At 37.8% G+C, this 23,856-nt stretch overlaps 1 protein-coding gene across 8 annotated transcripts in view; it reads left to right on the top strand.

The window, feature by feature from the left end:
* Nucleotides 1–23,856, top strand: part of LOC126334718 (transmembrane protein 94) — a 461,078-nt gene that overhangs the window by 143,017 nt on the left and 294,205 nt on the right. For all 8 annotated transcript variants that reach the window (XM_049997238.1, XM_049997237.1, XM_049997233.1 and 5 more), the window contains one exon: nt 17,269–17,509. In XM_049997238.1, the coding sequence (XP_049853195.1) occupies nt 17,269–17,509 (241 nt within the window). The remainder of the gene's footprint in view (nt 1–17,268; nt 17,510–23,856) is intronic.

The raw sequence follows: 23,856 nt of genomic DNA, 5'->3' as shown, positions 1-23,856 counted from the left end.
GCACTTACCATTATTGCCAGTGACTGAAGTATACATAATCGGGATTATGGGAACAAAAGGTAAACTTGTAAAATACGAAACTCAGGTGAACTGCAGCATTGGAAATATGTTATTTGTCAAACACTTTTGATAGTAGACAATATTAACAGAGACATGCTGTTTGACTTAGATTGGCTGTTAGTGTTTAAAGTCATCTTAAACTCTGATGAACATCTTCTTTGTTTTGGTAAAGGGGACATTAGATGCTGGACACCTTTTGTGACAGTCACGTGGAGGAACAAGCAACGGAGCGCCAATTAACAGCTACAGCACAATTATCACCAAAAATCAATAATGTTGATCAAGGAACACACCAGACTGGTGTAAAAGACAAAGTTAAGGAATCCCTAATATTAACCGATCAACAAAGATGAGATTAGTATAAAATTTTAATGGAGTATGAAGTGGTATTTTCTGATTGTCCAGGTAATATCAGCGACTATATTTGTAAGTTCAAAATAAAAGATGACACTCCATTCTTTTGCAAACCATATCCAATACCAGTGAGTTTGAAGGAAGCAGTTCGGGATGAGATTAACAAAACAATTGATAATAATATTATAGAACAAAGTTTCAGCATAATGAATAATCCTCTGGTAGTGGTGAAGAAAGCTACAGGCGGGGTACGATTAGCCATAGAAGCTCGTACATTGAATTGACATATAGAGATGGAGAGGGAACGGTCGATTAATATGGATAAATTGTTATCCAAATTTGAAAATGCAAGATTCTTTAGCAAGATGGATTTGACTGTGGGATATTGACAGATAAAATTACATCCAGAATCCAAAAAGTATACCGCCTTTCTGTTTGATGGAAAATCATATCATTTCAATGTATTGCCATTTGGACTTAATATCTGTGTGTCCATATTTATGTCCATATTTATATGTGTGTTAGATGAAGCACTAGGGAGACACTTACTGAAGGATTTGATAATATATGTAGATTATATCCTAATAATATCAGTTACTTGGGAGGGATATTGTCTGACTTTGTGCAAGACCAAAAAAAAATAAAAAATAAAGAGAAGGGTATTACGGTGAAGCTGCCAAGAACTTAAGTTCTTAGGGCATATTGTAGGGGTAAAGGAAATTAGACGAAACCCTGAACACATAAAAGCTATCAAAGAATGTCCGCAACCCAGAAATGTAAGACAATTAAAAGGATTCAAAGGTATGGCTGGATACTATCGTTTGTACGTACGAGGGCAGGAGTTAAATGACCTGAGAATTTTACATTTATTAAAATAGGGAGCACCATGGACTTGGGCTTAAGGTGCAAATGATGCATTTGAAAACATTAAAAGAGCACTTGTTGAGACACCCATGTTACATCCTCCAGTTATGGGCGAACCGTTCAAAATTTCGACTGAATTCATCTGATTATGATATTGCTGCTGAACTTTTCCAAGGAGAATGTGATCCGAGTAATGTAGAACACAGAACCATAGCTTTTGCTAGCCATAGCTAAATAAGTTTGAGCTAAATTACACAGCTACCAAAAAAGAGCTATTGGCAATTGTGTGGAGTATTCAAAAGTTTCAAACACTAGTATGGGGATCAGAAATCTATATTTAAACCTTTCTGATGAGTAGTCGATTACTACACAGTAGGTTAATGCACTGGATGCTTTTACTACAGGCATACGATATCAAGATACGATCCGTAAAAGGTTCCAAAAATATAGTACCTGATGCATTATCGAGACTACCCATAGGAATGGAAGACTTGAAATGTACCGAAGGGCCTGATATTATTTTTGCCATTAATTTTATGTCAGCAGAATATCTGAACATCAGGGTAAAAGGGATGGTTCAAAGAATAACAGAGAATATCCATCATTATCGTTATTTCACTGAATGTTTTTTATGTATATCCAGAACTTGTTACCTCTTAATCAGTTGGGAAAATGGAAAATTGTAGATCATAACTTGTTTTGGAGAGACAGTGTAACATCACAGCATTGGCATTTATGTATTCTGAAGGTAATGGAAGACGAACTTGAATGGTATATTCACACAGGGTATGGACACTTCGGAATCAAAAAATGCATATCTCATATGAATAAATTTTATTATTTCAAGAAACTAGGGTATAAAATGGCATCTTTGATTAGAACTTATGAAACTTGCCAGAAAGTGAAAAAGAGTAATACATGAAATACAGAATGTATCCTATTATCTCTAAATCATTACACGACATTACAGCAGCAGATTTCTTTGGAACAACTCCTCAAGGAAAGGGAGGAGTATCATATATTTTGGTTATCATAGAATGCTGGTCAAAATATGTTAAACTATATCCTATTAAGAGGGCAAATATGCAGACAGTTGTACACTGTTTACAACAATACTTTCCAGAAGTAGGTAAACCAAAACGGTTTCTTACAGATAACGGGCCACAATTTGTGAGCAATGAATTTAGAGAATTCTTAGTGTGGGAAAGTATTCGACAAGTGTTAATATCCAATTATAACCCATCATCAAATCCGTGTGAATGGGTAATGAAGGAAATTGGGAAATTATGTCATACATATTGCCATAAAAACATACTTCATGGGCAACGAAAATTAAGGACTTTGAACTTATCCTAAATGAATGACCCCATTTATTGACTGGGTTGACACTTTCAGATGTTATAGGCAAACCTTTTGTAGGAGTGTCTTTAATTAAGTATTTTAATTGGCCTGAACAACCTAGTGTCAATTATGAAGTAAATCAGGAAATAATTTCTAAAAATATGATTGAAAAGGCGCAACAAACAGTAAGTAAGCATAGTGAAAAGGTTGTGGAACCTCATTACCAAGTCCATGACCTTGTTGTTATAAAACAGCATCTTCCCAGCTCAACTCTGAAGAAAGAGACTCATAAGTTTTTTCAGAAATATGAGGGACCATACTGGGTACAAACAGTGGTCCACCCTAAGATGTTATTTTTAGTAGATCACACAACTGGATTAGAAAAGGGGAAATACAACGCAAAGGATAAAAATTGTATATCCCCCAGGGACGTTAACATTCTAAGTTAACGGACGGAGTGAGAACCATTGGATCCCGAATTGTTTTTGGTGTTTCTTCCAAAATAGTTTTCCTGCACCGAATTCCTTTAAAATCTAAAACTATCCTATAATCTTATTGCTTAAAAGAAAAAAAAAGAATATGACCATAAAATAGAGAACAACTTAAGAGAATCATAAAAAAAGTGATGTCTAGATGAAATAAATTGAATAGAGTATTATGTTTGTGTAAAATATAATATGATGTGATTAATTTAACAATTGTTATACTGAAGTGTACAGCTTTTCTATTTTGTATAGAGTATTTTATACCTTTTTTGGTATGTGATATAGATGGGAGGGTTTGTATAAATTTTGAAAGGTGTGGATATTATTGCTAAAAGCTTGATTTACAAGAACAGATAAATAATGACTAACACAAAACAAACATCACACCTTTCAAGCAACCTGCACAAACAAGTGTGCCTGATTTTTCTTCATTTGCCGTTTCCATAGGGGTGCTAGGATTTCCTTCAGGGACCTCAAAGGGTGAAGGCAGGACAAGTCTGATCTGTAGGAGACGATTTAACACCAAACCTCCTGCGGCATCTCACTCGAGTACCTGAGAGCTAGGGATCCTGAGGAAGGGGGGTGGTAAGGGTTTTCTGTCTGTGGGGTTATCTTCTTTCTATTTTTTGATCCTAGCAACCGCATCTGTTTTTTCCTTTCCTACTTCTCATCATGAGGACCTCTCTAACTTTTACCTCCTTCCATATTCATAAACTTCTAACGCTTAAGTCCTTCCTTATTTCCATGGTTACTAAAAACCAACATCTTATCTTTAGATAAGAAGGCCAAAGAATCAGACTACACGAACACACATCCACATATACACAAATATACACTTCTACACAAATATTAAATTATATAAGACAAAGCCTGTCACAGTGTGAGAACTGCCAGGTGTTGTAGGAGAAAAGGTGTGTACATAGGGAATTATGTGCACATATATGGGGAGTTATGATGGTTCTACATCGAATATACATAAGAAGAGGTGCACATACGTAATGAACCACTATAAAGTAGTAATGAGTAATGGATTAATAAGAGAGAGAAGCATGAGCAAAGAAAGAAAATGAAAGGAGGGGTAGAATTAGTCTGGTTAATCACTAAGCAATGTCAATGCAATAAAAACTCTGATGTACTGAAGGATTGTGGGACATAAGTAGTATATATAGACATAATATCTATTGAAAGCATAGAAGTTGATAACTAGAGGAGGACTCTAGGGAATGAATGATATATTAAACAATGAATGCAAATTTTAAAATAGATTTATAGATTTACCAGAAGATACTTAGTTATGAAATACATCTACATCTACATCTACATCCGTACTCCGCAAGCCACCTGACGGTGTGTGGCGGAGGGTACCCTGAGCACCTCTATCGGTTCTCCCTTCTATTCCAGTCTCGTATTGTACGTGGAAAGAAGGATTGTCGGTATGCTTCTGTGTGGGCTCTAATCTCTCTGATTTTATCCTCATGGTCTCTTCGCGAGATATACGTAGGAGGGAGCAATATACTGCTTGACTCTTCGGTGAAGGTATGTTCTCGAAACTTCAACAAAAGCCCGTACCGAGCTACTGAGCGTCTCTCCTGCAGAGTCTTCCACTGGAGTTTATCTATCATCTCCGTAACGCTTTCGCAATTACTAAATGATCCTGTAACGAAGCGCGCTGCTCTCCGTTGGATCTTCTCTATCTCTTCTATCAACCCTACCTGGTGCGGATCCCACACTGCTGAGCAGTATTCAAGCATTGGGCGAACAAGCGTACTGTAACCTACTTCCTTTGTTGTCGGATTGCATTTCCTTAGGATTCTTCCAATGAATCTCAGTCTGGCATCTGCTTTACCGACGATCAACTTTATATGATCATTCCATTTTAAATCACTCCTAATGCGTACTCCCAGATAATTTATGGAATTAACTGCTTCCAGTTGCTGACCTGCTATTTTGTAGCTAAATGATAAGGGACCTATCTTTCTATGTATTCGCATCACATTACACTTCGCTACATTGAGATTCAATTGCCATTCCATGCACCATGCGTCAATTCGCTGCAGATCCTCCTGCATTTCAGTACAATTTTCCATTGTTGCAACCTCTCGATACACCACAGCATCATCTGCAAAAAGCCTCAGTGAACTTCCGATGTCATCCACCAGGTCATTTATGTATATTGTGAATAGCAACGGTCCTATGACACTCCTCTGCGGCACACCTGAAATCACTCTTACTTCGGAAGACTTCTCTCCATTGAGAATGACGTGCTGCGTTCTGTTATCTAGGAACTCCTCAATCCAATCACACAATTGATCTGATAGTCCGTATGCTCTTACTTTGTTCATTAAACGACTATGGGGAACTGTGTCAAACGCCTTGCGGAAGTCAAGAAACACGGCATCTACCTGTGAACCCGTGTCTAAGGCCCTCTGAGTCTCGTGGACGAATAGCGCGAGCTGGGTTTCACACGATCGTCTTTTTCGAAACCCATGCTGATTCCTACAGAGTAGATTTCTAGTCTCCAGAAAAGACATTATACTCGAACATAATACGTGTTCCAAAATTCTACAACTGATCGACGTTAGAGATATAGGTCTATAGTTCTGCACATCTGTTCGACGTCCCTTCTTGAGAACGGGGATGACCTGTGCCCTTTTCCAATCCTTTGGAACACTTCGCTCTTCTAGAGACCTACGGTACACCGCTGCAAGAAGGGGGGCAAGTTCCTTCGCGTACTCTGTGTAAAATCGAACTGGTATCCCATCAGGACCAGCGGCCTTTCCTCTTTTGAGCGATTTTAATTGTTTCTCTATCCCTCTGTCGTCTACTTCGATATCTACCATTTTGTCAACTGTGCGACAATCTAGAGAAGGAAGCACAGTGCAGTCTTCCTCTGTGAAACAGCTTTGGAAGAAGACATTTAGTAATTCGGCCTTTAGTCTGTCATCCTCTGTTTCAGTACCATTTTGGTCACAGAGTGTCTGGACATTTTGTTTTGATCCACCTACCGCTTTGACATAGGACCAAAATTGACATGTATTTTAGGGTAATGAACCGTGAGGCCTACACAGATAGGATGAGGGGGGCGTACCCAGCATTTACTAAGTATAAAGGGCAGACGTACCTACGTAGAGATAGGACAATCTGTGACCTAAAAAATAGTGATGTTTTGTAAGGGGTGTACCTGCCAGAATGGAAAGAGGAAGTGCTCTTATAAGGTCAACCCACAAGCAAGGAATAGGTGTTGATAGCAGAAGAAGTGGATAGTATCGTGACAAAAGTATTGGGAATTATTCTGGAAAGTGTAAATTCTATGAACGACTAGCATTATTATGTTTTGTGGAAGTAAATGAGTGTCAAAAGAACACTTTCACTTCGCCCAGAGTTCCTCCAAGTTATTAATAATGAAAATACTACATACTACAAGAATAGAAAAAAGAATGCTCATGTGTCCTAAACACCTGAATTTTATGATTGAAAAAATAAATAAATAAGTAAATAAATAAATAAATAGAAGAAAGAGTGTCCTCACAATTAATAAATATTAGTTAAGCTGACCAAAGCAACAAATAAATGCTCATGTCTTAATAACAAAGTAAAATAAGAAAAGAGTAGAGAAAAAATAAGCGAAAGATTGTTCAAGAAAGGACAGATAATCAAAGGAAAGATATGTATATAAAAATATGTAAGAAATTTATACTGTTAACATATGAAATGCTATTATGAGTGATATCATATGAAATGCTGCAGATTTCAATGCTCGGCCATCAACAAGTGTCAATGTTTGAAACATTCAATGAAACGTCACTGATATGGGCTGGACTTTTGGAGGTTAAGAGGGAGTCAAGTTGTATGAAAAGGGAATGTGAAGAGGCAGGAAAATGTGTAGAGTGTGTAGCAAAATTATCTAATTGGATAGATAAAAAAATCTACTCACCAAGCGGTGGCAGAACATAGATAAAAAATGGTCGTAATTGGGAAGCTTTCAGAGCCAGTGGCTATTCTTAAGGCAGAAGCGATGAAGGGGAAGGAAGAGTAAAAAAGGAAAAGGACTAGAGAGGTCTAGGAAAAGGAAGAAAATATTTATTGTTGGGTTGTTGGTTTCCTTCTCATCCCGTACAGTAAGTCTCCCCTGACCCATGATTCTGAGTGACTTTCCCGAAATGTAACCCTTTTCCTAGACCTCTCCAGACCTTTTCCTTCACCCCCTCCCACTTTCCTTCCCCTTCAACCCTTCTGCCTGAAGAAGGAGCCACTGATTTCAAAAGCTTGGCAATTATAATCATCTTTCATATGTGTGTTCTGCCCCCACTTGGTAAGAAGATTTTTTATCTATCCAATTAAATAATTTTGTCAATAAGAGAGTGTGTAGCGAGTCATAGATGTTGCACTAAGAAGCACTGTGTCAGCTGCATTCAAAGATGGGCGAAGATTTAGTTTTACATTAGTATTAATTTTTTTTTCTTCCAGGGAACGATGCAGCGACACATCCTAAAGTGAAGAAAAATAAATACTTGCAGAGTGTTAGGTACCATATAAATATAAGAAAGGACCACAACTCAAGTAAATATATTTTTAAGTTTATGATATGTATGAAGGTGATAGTGCGAAAGTATGTGAAGAAGAAAAAAGTTGCAGTATGTCACATATCAGGATGCAGAACTAAGGTTGAGTGCTATCAAATAATCAAGGGGACAAAACCTAACTACTGTGAGCATTGACTACACATCATAGCATCAAGCTCCTGAACTACACTGAAATTTTTATGCACGTTTGTTACTTATGTAAACAGAGTTTTAAGCTCATTATATGTAAAATATTGTATTTATGATACAATTCTGCAATCCTCGGCATATGAAATGGTTATACTTTATATAATGAACAAAGCAAGTAACTATTGAGATGCGCTTTTAAACACTGAGTAAATATGGAATACAATCGGTATTGTCAGATTTGAGTTGTGCTTATAAACAACAAACTATCTTGTTCTTGGTATCACAGTTAAGTCTATTAACTAGATGTAACTGTGCACATAAATGCCTTTCTGTGGAATTTCCACAACCCTGTAGTGTGTAGATCCTTCCTAGAGAATGCTAGAGAGACGAGGCCACGCATTGTTATCAGAGTGGTGTTTAGTATCTATTGTAGTACTATTGTTTATTTCTTTGATTCTTTTTGAATTGATAAATATGTTCCAACAAGAAATCATTGTAAATTGAAATGAAATGTTCGTCAATTTATGCTATAAATGCAAACAGTATCTATTATTGTATGAATGTTATATGAAGCATTTATAACCAAACGAGAGTTGTCGATGGATGTCAGTTGTACGGCTGGTCTATCTACTGAATACATGAGAGCAACGATGTGAAATAAATTCTTTGGCCCCCTGATATGGAAACTAGTTGTCACCACATGGAAGATTTCACAAAGGATCAAGCCACTGTAAACACACAACAAAGGCACTATAGGCTCGTACTGAACATGTGAGTGCGAACTGTGATGATAACAGATGCAGGGCTGTGCGTGCATACTTCACAAGCTAAACACTGTGCAGATGCTAACTGACCTGACAATAATGGGACTATGCAGTTACAGCATGCACTTTGTTAGGAGAGAAAACTTATATATGTATGTGTTACAAGAAGCTGACATGCCAAAATAAATTGTTAACCATTCAAAGTAACTCTGAATACTGATTTATTTCCCCAAACCACATTCCACTTCTTTATGAGATGGGTTACTTGGGCTTTGCAGCCACTCTTCTTTACTGGATAGCCAGCTGCTGGAAACTCTCTTGATTTATTCTCCATCGAATAATGCTAGGTACAGGAACTTTCAAGCCTCTTTCTACTAGTGAAATAAACAGCCATACAAACTTTACGTTTTGTCAATCAATGATGAATTTGAGTTTCAAGTACAATAAAAATTCTTGCTTTCAACATAATATGTAACTTCAGTAAGTCTCTCTTTGTCATATGTTAGAAACAAATTGATTTACATTTGAAAGGAAGTCTGCTTAGACACCATGACTTTCAGAAAAGGAGATTGGAAAAACGTCTTGCCTCCAACAAGGCTGAGTCAAGTCTATATGCGTACTTTTTCAACTGTTCTTGTTTCACATAACAATAGTCAGTGACACAATAAACACAAAGCTGCATATGGATTCCATGGTTCTTCCATACACACTCACTAACACATTTATGGATTGCCCGACAGGTACTTGTCGGTGCTGTTTGCCGTTGCATCTCTGTTCTTCACCGCGACTGACTTTAAACCTGCACACCCAAACATGTGATGCGCAGTAGGCAGTAGGTAGGGTGCTGAGCTCAAGTGGAATGAGGTATGTCGAACCACCTCCATCCAAACTAGTGTAGATTCCAAAAATATAGATGATGTGAAGCTAAGTCACACTTTTCTCACATAACATATCGAAAACCAGGCATCAAGACAGTCAGGCAGGTAGATACAGTATTCCTTGATTTCCAAAAGGCAGTTGACTCAGTACCACATCTACACTTATTATCAAAGTACAGTTGTATTGGTTATCAAGTGAAATTTGTGACTGGATTGAAGACTTTCTGGATGTGGGGACACAATTAGTTTATCTTGGATGGAGAATCAACAACAGATGTTTTCCAGGGAAATGTGTTGGTACCCTTGCTTGTCATGTTGTATGGTAATGAACTTGCAGACAATATTATTAGTAACCTCAGACATTTTGCAGACAATATAATCACCTCTAAGGAAGTGTTGTCTAAAAGAAGCTGTGCAAATATTCAGTCAGGTCTTAATAAGCTTTCAAAGTGGTGCATAGATTGGCACCATACTTTAGTTTTTCAAAAATATAAAATTCTGCATTTCACAGAATGAAAAAAATGTAGTATCCTGTGATGATAATATCAGTGATCAACAACTTGGAGCTGGAATCGGTTAACTCTGCACTTCACAGAATGAAAAAAATGTAGTATCCTGTGACGATAATATCAGTGATCAACAACTTGGAGCTGGAATCTGTTAACTCTGAAAAATACCTGGATGTAACAATTAGTAGGGATTTGAAATGTAACAGTGATGTAGTTCCAGTCGTAGGTAAAGAAGGTGCTAGATGCAGTTCGTCGGTAGAATACTAGGGATATGCTATCAGCCTAGAAAGGAGACCGCATACAAAACACTTATACAACCCTTCCTAGAATATTGCTCAAGAGTGTGAGATCTATACCAAATAAGACATACAGGGGATATTGAACAGAACCAGAGAAGTGCAGCCTTAATGGTCACAGGTTTGTTCAGCCAATGGGAGAATGTCATGAAGATGTTTAAAGATCGGAACTGACAGACATGTGAAGACAGAAGCAAACTATCCAATGAAAATGTGCTTAGAAAGTTTCTAGAACCAAATTTAAGTGATCAATTCAGCCCCCTTCGTATTGCTCCCATAGGGATTGCGAAGAGTAAATTACATTAATTACAACGCACACAGAGACATTTAAGTGATTATTCCTTCTGCAGTCCACATATGGAAGGGAATGAAGCTGTAATAATTGGCACAGTTGTATGTACTCTCTCCCAGTGTTTTTCACAGTTATTTGCAGTGTATAGATATAATTGCACGTATAGTTGAATTTGTGCTTAGAAAGCAAGTGTGATGGTTGTGGAAAACATGATGTGAAAAATGGTTATTTGTAACTGATATTTTTCTTCTCAGGCCGGATCCTGGTCTCCTTGCATAGCCTCCAGTTTTCCTGTACCTTTTGTACAGTTCTGGAAATCTTGGAGAGTGTAGTTTCAAAATTTCTGCAACACAACACATGCTGCAACCTTCATCCACCAAATCAGTGGCTTTTGCAGCGTCTTCAGTGGTTAACAGAATGTTTACTCCCTGTAGCTGATTGGGGGTAATCTCAAAGTGATCGTTTAAACATATGTGACTAAAATAAGTGCTACAAGTGGTGTGTGTTTCTGGTTGATTTTTTTTTATTTGGGGGGGGGGGGGGGGGAGATTAAGGCCAGTGCACTAAATAATTACCGCTTCACTATTTTCATACATAATTTATTATGTATTGTGTTTTTCATGCCATTCAGTGTATGTTACATTTTTGATCATTATTGGTGACCTGCATATCTAACTCTGTGTATCATTGGCACTTTATTAGCTCCATGCACAGATTACATAAAAGTACAAATTCCAAGACAAGTGAATCGAGTAAGTTTGTATAAAAAACAATAAAGCTCATTATGAAAGAATTCGCTTCAAATCTTCTATGTACCAGAATGCAGGTGATTTTTCAATGCAAAAAAAAAAAAAAAAAAAAAAAAAAAAAAAAAAAAAAAAAAAAAAACAACAACAAACAAACATATTTTTAACATTTTCTGCAATTTAGTAAAGAAGACTGTTCGAACTTCATGCTCTTTTTAGTGAACAATTTCAAAAGTGCAGCAATCTTCACTTCATCAAAACTATTAGAGCTATCAGTTTTTTCTATTTTATTTTAATCCAGAACATTTGTTAGTAAACATTATGGTGTATAGATAAAATAAATTTATTCAATGTTGTTGAGGTTGCAAGTTAATGATTATATCTGTGACTTTCGTTAAAGAACTTCAGAGATTTAAAAGCATGCTTGTTACCATTTTTTATGGCTCAGTTGTTTCAGTTATTATAGTTATAATAATAATAATTATTATTATTATCAGTTGAACGGAATGGACAGTGTCTTGAAAGGAGGGTATAAGATGAACATCAACAAAAGCAAAACGAGGATAATGGAATGTAGTCGAATTAAGTCGGGTGATGCTGAGGGAATTAGATTAGGAAATGAGACACTTAAAATAGTAAAGGAGTTTTGCTATTTGGGGAGCAACATAACTGATGATGGTCGAAATAGAGAGGATATAAAATGTAGACTGGAAATGGCAAGGAAAGCGTTACTGAAGAAGAGAAATTTGTTAACATCGAGTATAGAGTTAAGTGTCAGAAAGTTGTTTCTGAAAGTATTTGTATGGAGTGTAGCCATGTATGGAAGTGAAACATGGACGATAAATAGTTTGGACAAGAAGAGAATGGAAGCTTTTGAAATGTGGTGCTACAGAAGAATGCTGAAGATTAGATGGGTAGATTACATAACTAATGAGGAGGTATTGAATAGAATTAGAGAGAAGAGAAATTTGTCACACATTTGACTAGAAGAAGGGATCGGTTGGTAGGATATGTTCTGAGACATCAAGGGATTACCAATTTAGTATTGGAGGGCAGTGTGGAGGGTAAAAATCGTAAAGGGAGACCAAGAGATGAATACACTAAATAGATTCAGAAGGATGCAGGTTGCAGTAGGTGCTGGGAGATGAATAAGCTTGCACAGGATAGAGTAGCATGGAGAGCTGCATCAAACCAGTCTCGGAACTGAAGACCACAACAACAACAACATTTTTATTATTATTATTATTATTTTCAATTTGATAAAATAAACTAATAGTTTTAACATTTTTGAGTGTGAGAAACTGAAAATTTATCAGGTTATGAGGCCAGGTTTGTTTTAAAACAGAATTTGTAATAAAATACCAGGGCACAAGTAGACTCTCACCTAAAAGTTTTTTGAGATGATAGCTGAAGTGGAAAAATATTGTATTCATTTATTCGATGGAACAAATTTCAACTTAGTGATCGCAGCTAATGTAGTAGAGGAAGATAGTTTTTGTTTTGCAGCATCAAATAAAGATTACTCAGCAAACAACACAGATGAAAGTGGAATAACCAATTAAACTTAAGGTAGCTAAGTCAGGCATTTTTCTCAAGGCTAAAGTAAAAGGAGAAATTTAAATCACTAGTGTTGTAAAAGGAAAGGAAATCAAATAAATGTTAAAGATGTTTTATCTGCACCTGATCTCAATTATAATTTGCTGTCTGTGAGAAAGTTGAAATTGATTGATTGTAATATCATGTTTGAAAAAGTTCCAAATTTGATCAAAGAAGGAGAAGAAACTATTGCCATTGCAATGGCATGGAACTGGGCATTTCAACCATTCCCGTGGAATGATGCTCAGATTGTGTTGAAGGAAAAGAATCACAGCTGCCATATAATCACTCTAGAAAATGTGCCACCAGACCTGTTGAGTTCATCCACAGTGACTTGAGTGGGCCAATCTCACCAAAATTGTTCAAGAGAAAGAAATATGTGCTCACATTAATCAGCGATATGTATTTCATAGTGGTTTACACACTAGAATCGCAGTCAGAGGTAACTCACTACCCGAAGATGTTTCACGCCCTGGCTACAGCTTGCTTCAGTTTGATGCCCAGCAGAGTTTGCTGTGCAAGTAGTCATGAATACATGTTGAATGAGTTGAAGCAGTTTTTTGAAGAACAAGAACTATAGTTTGAATTTACAATCAGATATATTCCGCAGCAAAATGGTGTCTCGGAGTGAAGGAATGAAACTATTGTTGAGAAAGCTTCCTGTTTGATACTTCATTGTAAATTAAGTAAGACATTCCAGTCAGAAGCTGTTTGTGCTGATGTATACCCACTTAACAGAAGTCCTGCTGTAGCTTTGAAAGAAAAGATTTCTGCAGCTTTGTGGTACCATGAGTAACATACTTGAGTAGGCTGAGACTGTTTGGATGTATTGCTTGTCCACTGGTACCAAAAGAATTGAGATCAGGGAAGTTTGTCAGTCCTAGTGGCTAGAGATGTTGGTGTCCAGAGAAAGGAAAAATAGTCACAGGAAGGAACATTGTATTCTACAAAGGAAGATTTGACTTTGAAAGTGAACTGACTGAAAACTAGATTTCAGAACCTATACAGGAAACAGGAATCATCAGAGAGGGAACACAAAGATGATGATGAAGGAGAGTTTACCAAAGAAAATGTTAAATAGTACAGTGGGAGTCATGAAAGAATTCCCAACCCAGAGCTGCCCAGTGATGAAGAGGAAACTGGAAAGGAAGCTGTTTAATGTCCTACCAGGAAGAGAGGGAGGGATAGCAGGGTAGGGTGGGAGATAGTGAAGTTCTGCTGGCGCGTAGTGCTGGAATGGGAGCAAGAAAGGGGCTGGAGCGGTGAGAAGAATGAAATGAAGGTTGAGGCCAGAAGGGTTACAGTAATTAAAAGGATATATTGCAGGGAGAGTGTCCTTCCCACCAACACCAGCTTTTCTGAATTGTGCAGGTGTAAACTCTCCCTGCAGTATGTCCTACGTTCCTGTAACCTTACTGGCCTCAACCATCGTTAGTCATTTTTCTCACCCATCCAGCCCTTTCCCTCTTACCATTCCAGCACTACACAGCCCCCTCCTGTGCACCCAGTCTTTTAGTCTTTTTACTTCTGTTCTTTAATCTCCCGACTGCATCTAGCTGCCCTACCCTCTCTCCTCTCATCCTTCCATGAACCCCAGCTTCACTTCACTGTCGTGTGTGTGTGTGTGTGTGTGTGTGTGTGTGTGTGTGTGTGTGTGTTGTCCATTTTCGACATAGGCCTTGTTGGCCAAAAGCTTATATTGTGGCAGTCTTTTTGTTGTACCTATCTGCGACTCAGCATCTTTGCATATGATGAGTAGCATCTTTCCTTTTCATAATATTGTTAATTATCTAATTGGTCACATATATCTAATTGGTCATATTACTTCGGCAGGGAGTAGCAATCTATCATTTTCATAATATTGTAGAAATTACAATTTGTATTACTGTTGAGACAGAGAAAATTGACATACTGTCTGGCTCCATATGTTTTATCCTAGTGACAAATCACTTCCTATAACAATCACAGAAGCTCTGATTGTGTCCTGACTATTCATAGCCTGAGGTATATTCAAATGAATTGGTATGCATGTGATGGCATGCAATCCTAATGTGTTCCAAAATGCTGTGCATAAAAATGGTATTCTTTCAGGGCTCATACCTAAGGTTTTGTTGGTGGTAGAATGGTAGGATCAAGTGTTTTGGTTAGCCCTTGGACTGGGGGCCATATTTGCACCCAGCAGAAGGATCATCTCGTTCTTATTGTCCTACAGTATGGGGTCAAGATATGAATATTGCACAGTTCCTTCTGCTTAGGCAAATGGAGCACATCAGTTGGTGATTTTGCATTTGATGTGGTCTACAGTGAGCTTTAAGTGGCTTATGGAGGGTCATTACTAATGGACAGTTTCTTAGAAAATGCCCCAAAGGCCTTTATTACCATTTTTTCATACCAAAACCAAGTCATGGATTGCAAGATGGCTATGTACAACAGATGGACGAAACTTTGACGATACATTCGTAATATAGCAATCTCATACAATCCCTGAAAATTTTATTGAAACCTTTATCCATTTATGAGATATAGAGTTTCAAAGTTATTAGCTCATGGGAAGATTCCTTCCAGAATGCCAAAAAAGTTGTTTTTTGACCATTTTTTTCAAACTAGAAGCGAGTTGTGAATTCCAAGACAGCTGTGTGCAACAACTGGCTGAAATTTTGATGATATATTCATAAGATCCTGATTTCGAACAGCCTTGAAAATTTTCTGGGTATCTTTATTCTTTTCTGAAATACAGAGGTTCAAAGGTATCCTACCTGTACATGTAAAATACTCATGTGAAATCCTGTGTGATGCGAAAATGTGGTTTATAAAGTGACATAGCATGGATAAAAAGTCTTGGATGTAAAATTAGTTTTATATTATTTCAATTTCACATAAGTAAATTATAAGAATTTTACTGACCGAAAGATCTTTTCATATGAGTGACATGCCCTGCTGTGACAAGGCTAAGAAGGGGATGAGTGGAAAAATGCTTCTATTAGAGCACAAAAAAGGTGTTATGTTCCTGTTTAAACGGCTCTGACTGAAAAATGGGGTGCCAGCTGCCTCATTCTACTTTCATCAGCACCTTTAAAATTTTCCCAAAAATTTTGGCATGTGAAAGTATTCACAATTGTTTATACTGAGAGAGAAGAAGAGAGTGGCAGTGGGAAAGAGATGGACAAGTAATATATACTTGAAGAAAGTAGGCATTGGTTGTGGTATAGAAAGAGCATAGGAGACAGTGGGAGTAGGAGGAAAGAGAGGGACACAGTGGCAGTGGAACATAGTTGCAGTGACAGAACAGTGCTAGGAAAGAGTGAAGGAGACAGTGCCAGTGGGAGAGGAATAAAGAGACGGAGAAAGTGAAAGTGGGTGAGAGCCAGTGATAACGAGTCTGACAGTGACAGTGAGGAAGGGATAGATACTGACTGAGAGAGGGGATAGCAGCAATGGGAAGGAATGAATGAATTAGCAGCAAGAGAGAGCAAGAGGGAGGCAGTGGCAGTAGATAGCAGTAGTAGGACAGAATTAAGGGGACTATGGCAGTGAGACAGGAGACAGTGACAGAGAGACACAAAGATACAATGACAATGAGTTGGGCTGAATGAGTGAGTGAGAATGGGCAAGTGGTAGTGGATGTGTATTTAGCAACTTACAGAGATGGACTGGTGGGTAGGAACGAGTTACAGTTAGAGGAGCTTTTGGGAGTGAGAGAAAAGTTGCCTGTAAAAAAGAGTGTGAATATGTTTGGATACCAGAATTTTTGGGAAAATTTTTAAAGGTGCTGAGGGAGGTAGAATGAGGTGGCTGGTACTCCACTTTTCAGTCTTTTTTTTTTAAAAAGAGCATATTTGCCTTTTTGTGCTCCAATAGGAGCATCTTTCTGCTGGTGTTACATAGGGAATGAAGCAGTTGAATTCAGCTGATGTAGCAGATGGAATTTTTCAAGATTCCCTTTGAAAAGGGAGTCAAGTGCCCTGATCTCTGTCACTAGCAATCTTATTGTTGATATTGAAGCAACATGAGCTGGGACACACACACACACACACACACACACACACACACACACACACACACACACACACACACACAAATTTGGAACTGAAAAATGTACCTGAAACTATTATAAGAAAATGATCAGAATGTGAGAATAAACAATTTGTTTGCTTTTGAGCACAGATCAAGTTACCTATTTACTGCTCTGAATATTGTAGAATCTGTGAGATGATAAAATGAAATTGTAATTTTACTTTTTTGTTAATGGTTATGAGATTGTCATTATTACATATGCACTTCATTATAGATTTAAAGTGCTTTTAATAACATTTATTGCAAGATCTCAGTAAATATTTAGACAAATGTGTGAAGTGACCTTTTCCATTGCAGATACTCATGTGCAGACAGTTGCAGAAGTTTTGGATCTCACACATGATCATACCAGTGCTTTTCGATTACAATTTGATGATCACACTTGGAAGCAATATTTAAATTCTTTGAAACCTCTGGGTTTAGCTATACTCCTGAACACATGCAATATGGAGACTCAGGAGCATTATTCACAATTCTGTGCCCATGTCACATGTGAAGCTCTGCACTCCGAGAACCTTGTGCCAGTAACCAATCGTAGGTATGTACTTGTCATTTTTATACCAGCATTGTATAGGGCTGTTAATTCTGTGAATTATGTAACCAGACACCAAGATAGTGGATGACACTGTAGGCTTACACAGGTTCACATTAGTAATTTATCATGCATAAAATTTACCACACTAGACTGTTGTTATATTAATTTGTGTGGCATATTACTTTACCAGACACAAGAACATTTTTACAAAATTCATTAATTGTCGTTACAAAGTATCTAGTTATACAATGTTACAATAGTTGGTTGCGGTTTGTTCAGTCATCAATTCAGTAAAAAATGTTATTGTATTATTTTCATATAATAAAGCTAATCACTTCGTTGAGCTGATTATACTACAAACGTCCCATTCCCATAACTCACATAGAACTTCTGTCATACCAAGTTACCTTGCTGGCAATTTTTAAGCTTGTATCTGCTCATAAAGGAGAAGTATTTTGAATATCATTGGATAGTGAAATATTCCATGTGAATGGAAAAATGAAGCAATGGTGAAAATTGGCTTTTCAACTGGTGAATCCTACTCCATTAAAAATTTGATAAGACCAGCACGGAATGTAGTACTTGGTTTACCCATTACTGGCCATTGTCCCTAATTTGGGACGCGTATATTTTACTTATTTCTGTGTAAGCAATGGAGTTTTTAACCTGTAGGTTTAACTAACTGCTATAATGTCTATAAATGTAAAATAAATAACTTTTTTCGAAGTACTTCATGTCAGGAAAACTATAAACTTGCCGATTTTTTGTTCTCGCACTTGGCAGCACTGTATGGTTGCTGGTATTTCCTGGACAACAATGAGCTGTGATTTAGTTGTCTGGGCATGTTTGTTAGGAACATATGGATGTCCATGTAAAATTACGTAAACTTCAGATTTTTCAAGTAAGTGCAATATCGACATATTTTATGCTTCCCAATAATGGGACAATGGCATGTTACACTATCATTTATTGTTGATGTGCCCATATGGGTGGCGTAGAGCTACTGGACAAGCAGACATCACTTTATAGGATGAGGATAAGGTCAAAGAAATGGTGGTGGCCATTATTCACACAGGTGATAGATATCTGCGTAGTAAACACATGGCGTGCATACCAAATTGCTAACTCTAATGAGAAGCTCTCAGTTTTGGATGTCCGACGGAGAATAGTGATGTTTTACCTATCAAAGAAAACAGGAGCAGTACCAAAACGCAGAGGACCACAAGGAAGCAAATTGATGGGAGGACGGGTGAGCACAGATGTATGATCAGATCTAGGAAATCATTTCATTGTGGCAACACAGAAGAGATGTGCTTACTGCAAGAAAAAACAACAAAAATTTGTTATAGGTGCAATGTTGGTGTTCACGACAAGTGTTTTGCTTCATTTTATACTGAATAGACATTCAATAATATTGAAACATTTTTTATTTATTGTTTGTGTTGTTTCTTACAATATTGTGCATGGAGAATAAGGTTGTGTATTTGGATAGCACATTTGGCCAATGTCCCAAAAATGGGATGGTCTATAGTTTGTGTTCTAATAAACTGAAAATTTTCAAAACAACTTTTTATTCAATTAATCACTCAATGTAAAGTATTTATGTATAAAAGTTTGCAAAAACTGATCTGATAGAGTTTTGCCCAGTAATGGGGTAACAGGTATGACTCACGAAGTATTATTTGAATAGTTAATAAAACATTTCCCATTTCTATATAGGATCATTAATGTTTACAATTTATATAAAAGACTTAGTGGATAATGTTGATAAAACTATGGTCCCTTTTGTCTATGATGTAGTTATATAAAGAGAAGCTGCAAAATTGTAGTGAATGCAAGAGATGAGCAAACATTCAACATCTGATGCAGGTATTGGTTCCATAACATAAACCATAAACAAATGTTATGTATTGCACATAAATAGATGGAAAGATCCACTTTTGTATGATTACACAATTGCCTAACAATCAATTCCTTTAGCCATAACCACTATTAGCCACAACCACTAAATATCTGGAAGTTTGCGTACAGAGTTATTTAAAATATAATCACCACATAAACTAAGTGTAGGAAAAACGGATGCCAGACTGATTTATTGGTAGAATCCTCAGGAAATGCATACCACCTACAAAGAAGGCAGCTTGCAATGACCCCAATAAGCCCATAGTCTGACACCCTTAGCGGGTAGAATTGATAGGGAAAATAGAGAAGATCCAAAGACAAACAGTGTGTTTTGTCAAGTGTCCATATCATAAGTGTGAATGCAAAACAGAGATTTTCACCTCACTCCAGTGGTAGATGCTACATGAGAAATTTTGAGCATCATGACGTGGTTCACCATTAAAAATTCCTAGAAGAGTCACCAACATATTGCTTTATCCTACATATATCTCAAGAGAGAGTCAAGTTCACACGGAGGCTTGCAAACTATTGTTCTTCCCTGCACAATTCACATTTGTAACATGCAAGGAGGGAAGTGACAGTGATACATGCAGCACCCTCTGTCACACAAGTAAGGTGACACATGCACTATAGATGTAAAAGATGCATACACAGACGTAAATGTTATTGAAACTTCCTGGCAGAATAAAACTGTGTGCCCGACCGAGACTCGAACTCGGGACCTTTGCCTTTTGCAGGCAAGTGCTCTACCATCTGAGCTACCGAAGCATGACTCACGCCCGTCCTCACAGCTGCTAGAGCACTTGCCCGCAAAAGGCAAAGGTCCCAAGTTCGAGTCTCGGTTGGGCACACAGTTTTAATCTGCCAGGAAGTTTCATATCAGTGCACACTCCGCTGCAGAGTGAAAATCTAATTCTGAAAACATCCCTCAGGCTGTGGCTAAGCCATGTATCCGCAGTATCCTTTCTTTCAGGAGTGCTAGTTCTGCAAGGTTCACAGGAGAGCTTCTGTAAAGTTTGGAAGGTAGGAGACGAGATACTGGCAGAAGTAAAGCTGTGAGGACTGGGCATGAGTCGTGCTTTGGTAGCTCAGATGGTTATAGCACTTGCCCGCGAAAGGCAAAGGTCGTGATTTCTAGCCTCGGTCAGGCACACAGTTTTAATCTGCCAGGAAGTTTCATATCAGCGCACACTCCACTGCAGAGTGAAAATCTCATTCTGGTAAATGTTATTACTCCACAGCAGCTATTGTATAAGACTAAGATAACACTAATATACACTTTCCAGTCACATTAATGTGACCATCTGTCAAAAGACTGGGGAAACGAACTTTGCAGTGTGGACTGCTTCGAAACATGCAGGAAGATAGTCAATGAGATTGTAGAAGGTACCAACAGGGATGTGGAGCCATGCTCACTCCAATGCCACAGCCAATTGTGCTAGGTTTCTCAGTTGAGAATCCACGGCGCAAACAGCCAGATTCACACTGACAAAGAAATCCATAGAATCTACTTCTACTCTACACAAGCCACCTTACAGTGTGGCGGAGGATACTTTGTGTGCCAGTGTACTTACCCTTTTTCCTGTTCCAGTCGTGTCTGTTTATGGCAAGAGCGACTGCTGGTAAGCCTATAAGTGGGCTTGAATATCTCTAATTTTATCGTGACGATCTTTTCGCAAGATATAGATAGAAGGAAGCAATGTAATACTTGGCTCTACTAGGAACATATGCTCTCGGAACTTTAACAGTACACTATACCATCATGCACAACACATCTCCTGCAGTGTCTGTCACTGCAGCAGGCTCAGCATCTCTGCGACACCTTCACACTATTTAATGAAGCTGAAACAAAGCATGCTGCTCTCACTGGTATCATCTCTATTTCCTCTACCACTTCTATCTGGTATGTATTCCATATTGAAGAGTAATATTCGAGTATTGGTTGAATTAGTGTTTTGTAAGTTACTGCATTTGTTGATGGACTACATTTCCTGAGGATTCTTTCAATGAATCTCAGTCTGGCATCTGCCTTATTCACAATTAATTTTATGTGCTTATTCCACTTCAAATCGCTCTGTACACATACTCTTAGATATTTTATGGAAGCATTGTGTGTTATAAACTTTTGTGGCTAGCTGCCAACCATTTCTTAAAAGCCAATAACCGGTGTTATCCACTGTTCTACTTATGAAATTGTTTACACTGCAATCCACAGTGCAGCTTGTGTCATCTACAAATACAATTTTGTTTTACAAAGAATCTGTCATCTTTACTGGTGATCATCAATATATGACAAGAAAAGTTGTTGGCCTAGAACAGAAACCTGCATTACTCGTCCACCCTTTTACAATATCCCGTTCAGATTTGTTACATGTTTGTTGACAGTCAGGGGGAACTGAGCAGCCATAGCGTACGGATCTCCGTACTGGCACGTTCACAGGAGCTCAGTCCGTCAGTTCACCTGATGATGGCGACATGTATGATCGCCGAAATATTGTGCCCGTTGGACACTGTAGAACAACAGGACACCCGTGGATATTCTGATGATGTACAGGATGTTCAAGAAGTTGCTGTGCAGCTACAACATATGTTGGAAATGAATTCCATGAGTGACTATACAAATCTCAACCTGTGTAATTTTATTGGAAAACACTTTCTGCAGTTTTTATAATGATATAGTTCTCACATAAGCAGTTATTCCAGTTTTTAAGTCATGAACCCGTGTATGGGTAATTGCGACATACTGCAGATTGTGCTGCTCTCCAAAGAAAAAAGTCTGATGGGGTAAGGTCTGGAGAGCGAGAGGGCCATATGTATTTTTAGATAACACATTCCCAAAAAAGGCATATAGTTGTTTGTTAGCTTTTTGCACAGTAGCATCATTTTGTGAGACCAAGAATAGTTGATTTAATTGTACTTTAGCTCAGGCTTGCTCAGACAGCACTCCATGAGTTCGAGTGCTCCTGCTTAGTGCGCTCAGTGCAGTGGTGTGTGGGGCTGAGGGCCAAGGAGGACAAGCAATGAAGGCTGCAGGTGGACACTGCTAGAGTTGGACAGTTGCCCTGTCAGACACCAAGCAGTTTGATGACTAATTTGTGTTAAATTAGATTTATGTTATATGTATGTGCCCTTGTCCAAAATATAATAAGTAGAGAAGCCACTCATTCAATTCCGAATAGGAATTGCCCTATTTTTTTGTGTCATTTAAAGGCCAAGCAAATGGCTTAATATGCCATCACACTGTTAGGAGGTGGAAAAACATACAAATGTCATTACAACACCAGCCAAAAAGATGATACGATGCACTTGTTTCCTGACAAACAATGGTAAATTCTGGCTGAACTGATGGCAGCTATTAGGGAATAAAACTGAACCCAATGTAGGTAGAATGGTGACAAAATCTTTGTTGTAGGCATCACAGATTATTTGAATTCATTAAGTATATTAATGCAAGACTGAGAATCATTTGGCAACATATGGGGTGGACAATATTGATGCTATCAAACAAAAATTAATCCTGTGGAAAAATCGGCTTCAAGTTTGACATGAAACATTTCCCATAATTCAAAGCAGTCATTTGTGGATTAGACATGGTTTGCTCAGTAATTGAAATATTTTGTCACGAGTGCTCGAAGAGATTCCAACACATTGTGCAACTGCAAGGCAGATTTTGATTTATTGGTAAGAACACTTTTGATTCTTGCTGCTTATGTTCCCCATACTTCTGACTTGATGTGATTTGTGTACAATGGAGCACCCAACTCAATGATCTATTTGTCCAGTTCATAAGTTTACAAGACTTTTATAAAATGTTACCTCGTTAGAAATATCCTCGACTGCACAGACAAACAGCTAAAGTTATTTCATTGTTTGGTTCAACAATGTATGCCATTGATTTTTCTCCTCCTCTTATGAAATTAATGAAGTCCTGCTGACATTCCGGTTTAACAGAATTTAATCTGTATAACTGCATATATTTGACTGTAACACAAACCGTAGTTCCAGAAATATTACATATTCTAAATCTGTATACTTAACAACATAATGTTAAATGCCTGTGTGTAATGCTTTTTGTAGTTCTTTTTACCATGTTAGCACTATATAATGTGTTTATTTAATCAAGTAATAAAAGTTACTGCTTTGGCAGAAAAATAAAAAAGTTGAAAATAGACACACATGATAAACTCCTGCTTATAAAAGTAGCTGCTGTATTCACCTCTTAGAAGTAGCTGCACTGTGTTGCAAACATGTTTGCCTAAGTTTCCTGTGTCTGTAGCCTTCAGCATATAGCTATGTCACTTGCAGCTGCTCAGAATAGTGCAGTGCTGGGGGACGCCGGAGTGCTCAGGAGACTTGACTGCACTCACAGAGTGTGAGTGCATTCCGAAGCACAAGTGTTGGCCAGGCTTGCTTTAGCTGGTTTATGAAATTACGAATCATTGAACATT

This window comes from Schistocerca gregaria, chromosome 2, assembly GCF_023897955.1.
Source record: "Schistocerca gregaria isolate iqSchGreg1 chromosome 2, iqSchGreg1.2, whole genome shotgun sequence".
In the NCBI taxonomy this organism is placed as follows: Eukaryota; Metazoa; Arthropoda; class Insecta; order Orthoptera; family Acrididae; genus Schistocerca; species Schistocerca gregaria.
Note: the sequence above shows the minus strand (reverse complement) of the source record. Positions and strands in the feature narration are given on the sequence as shown.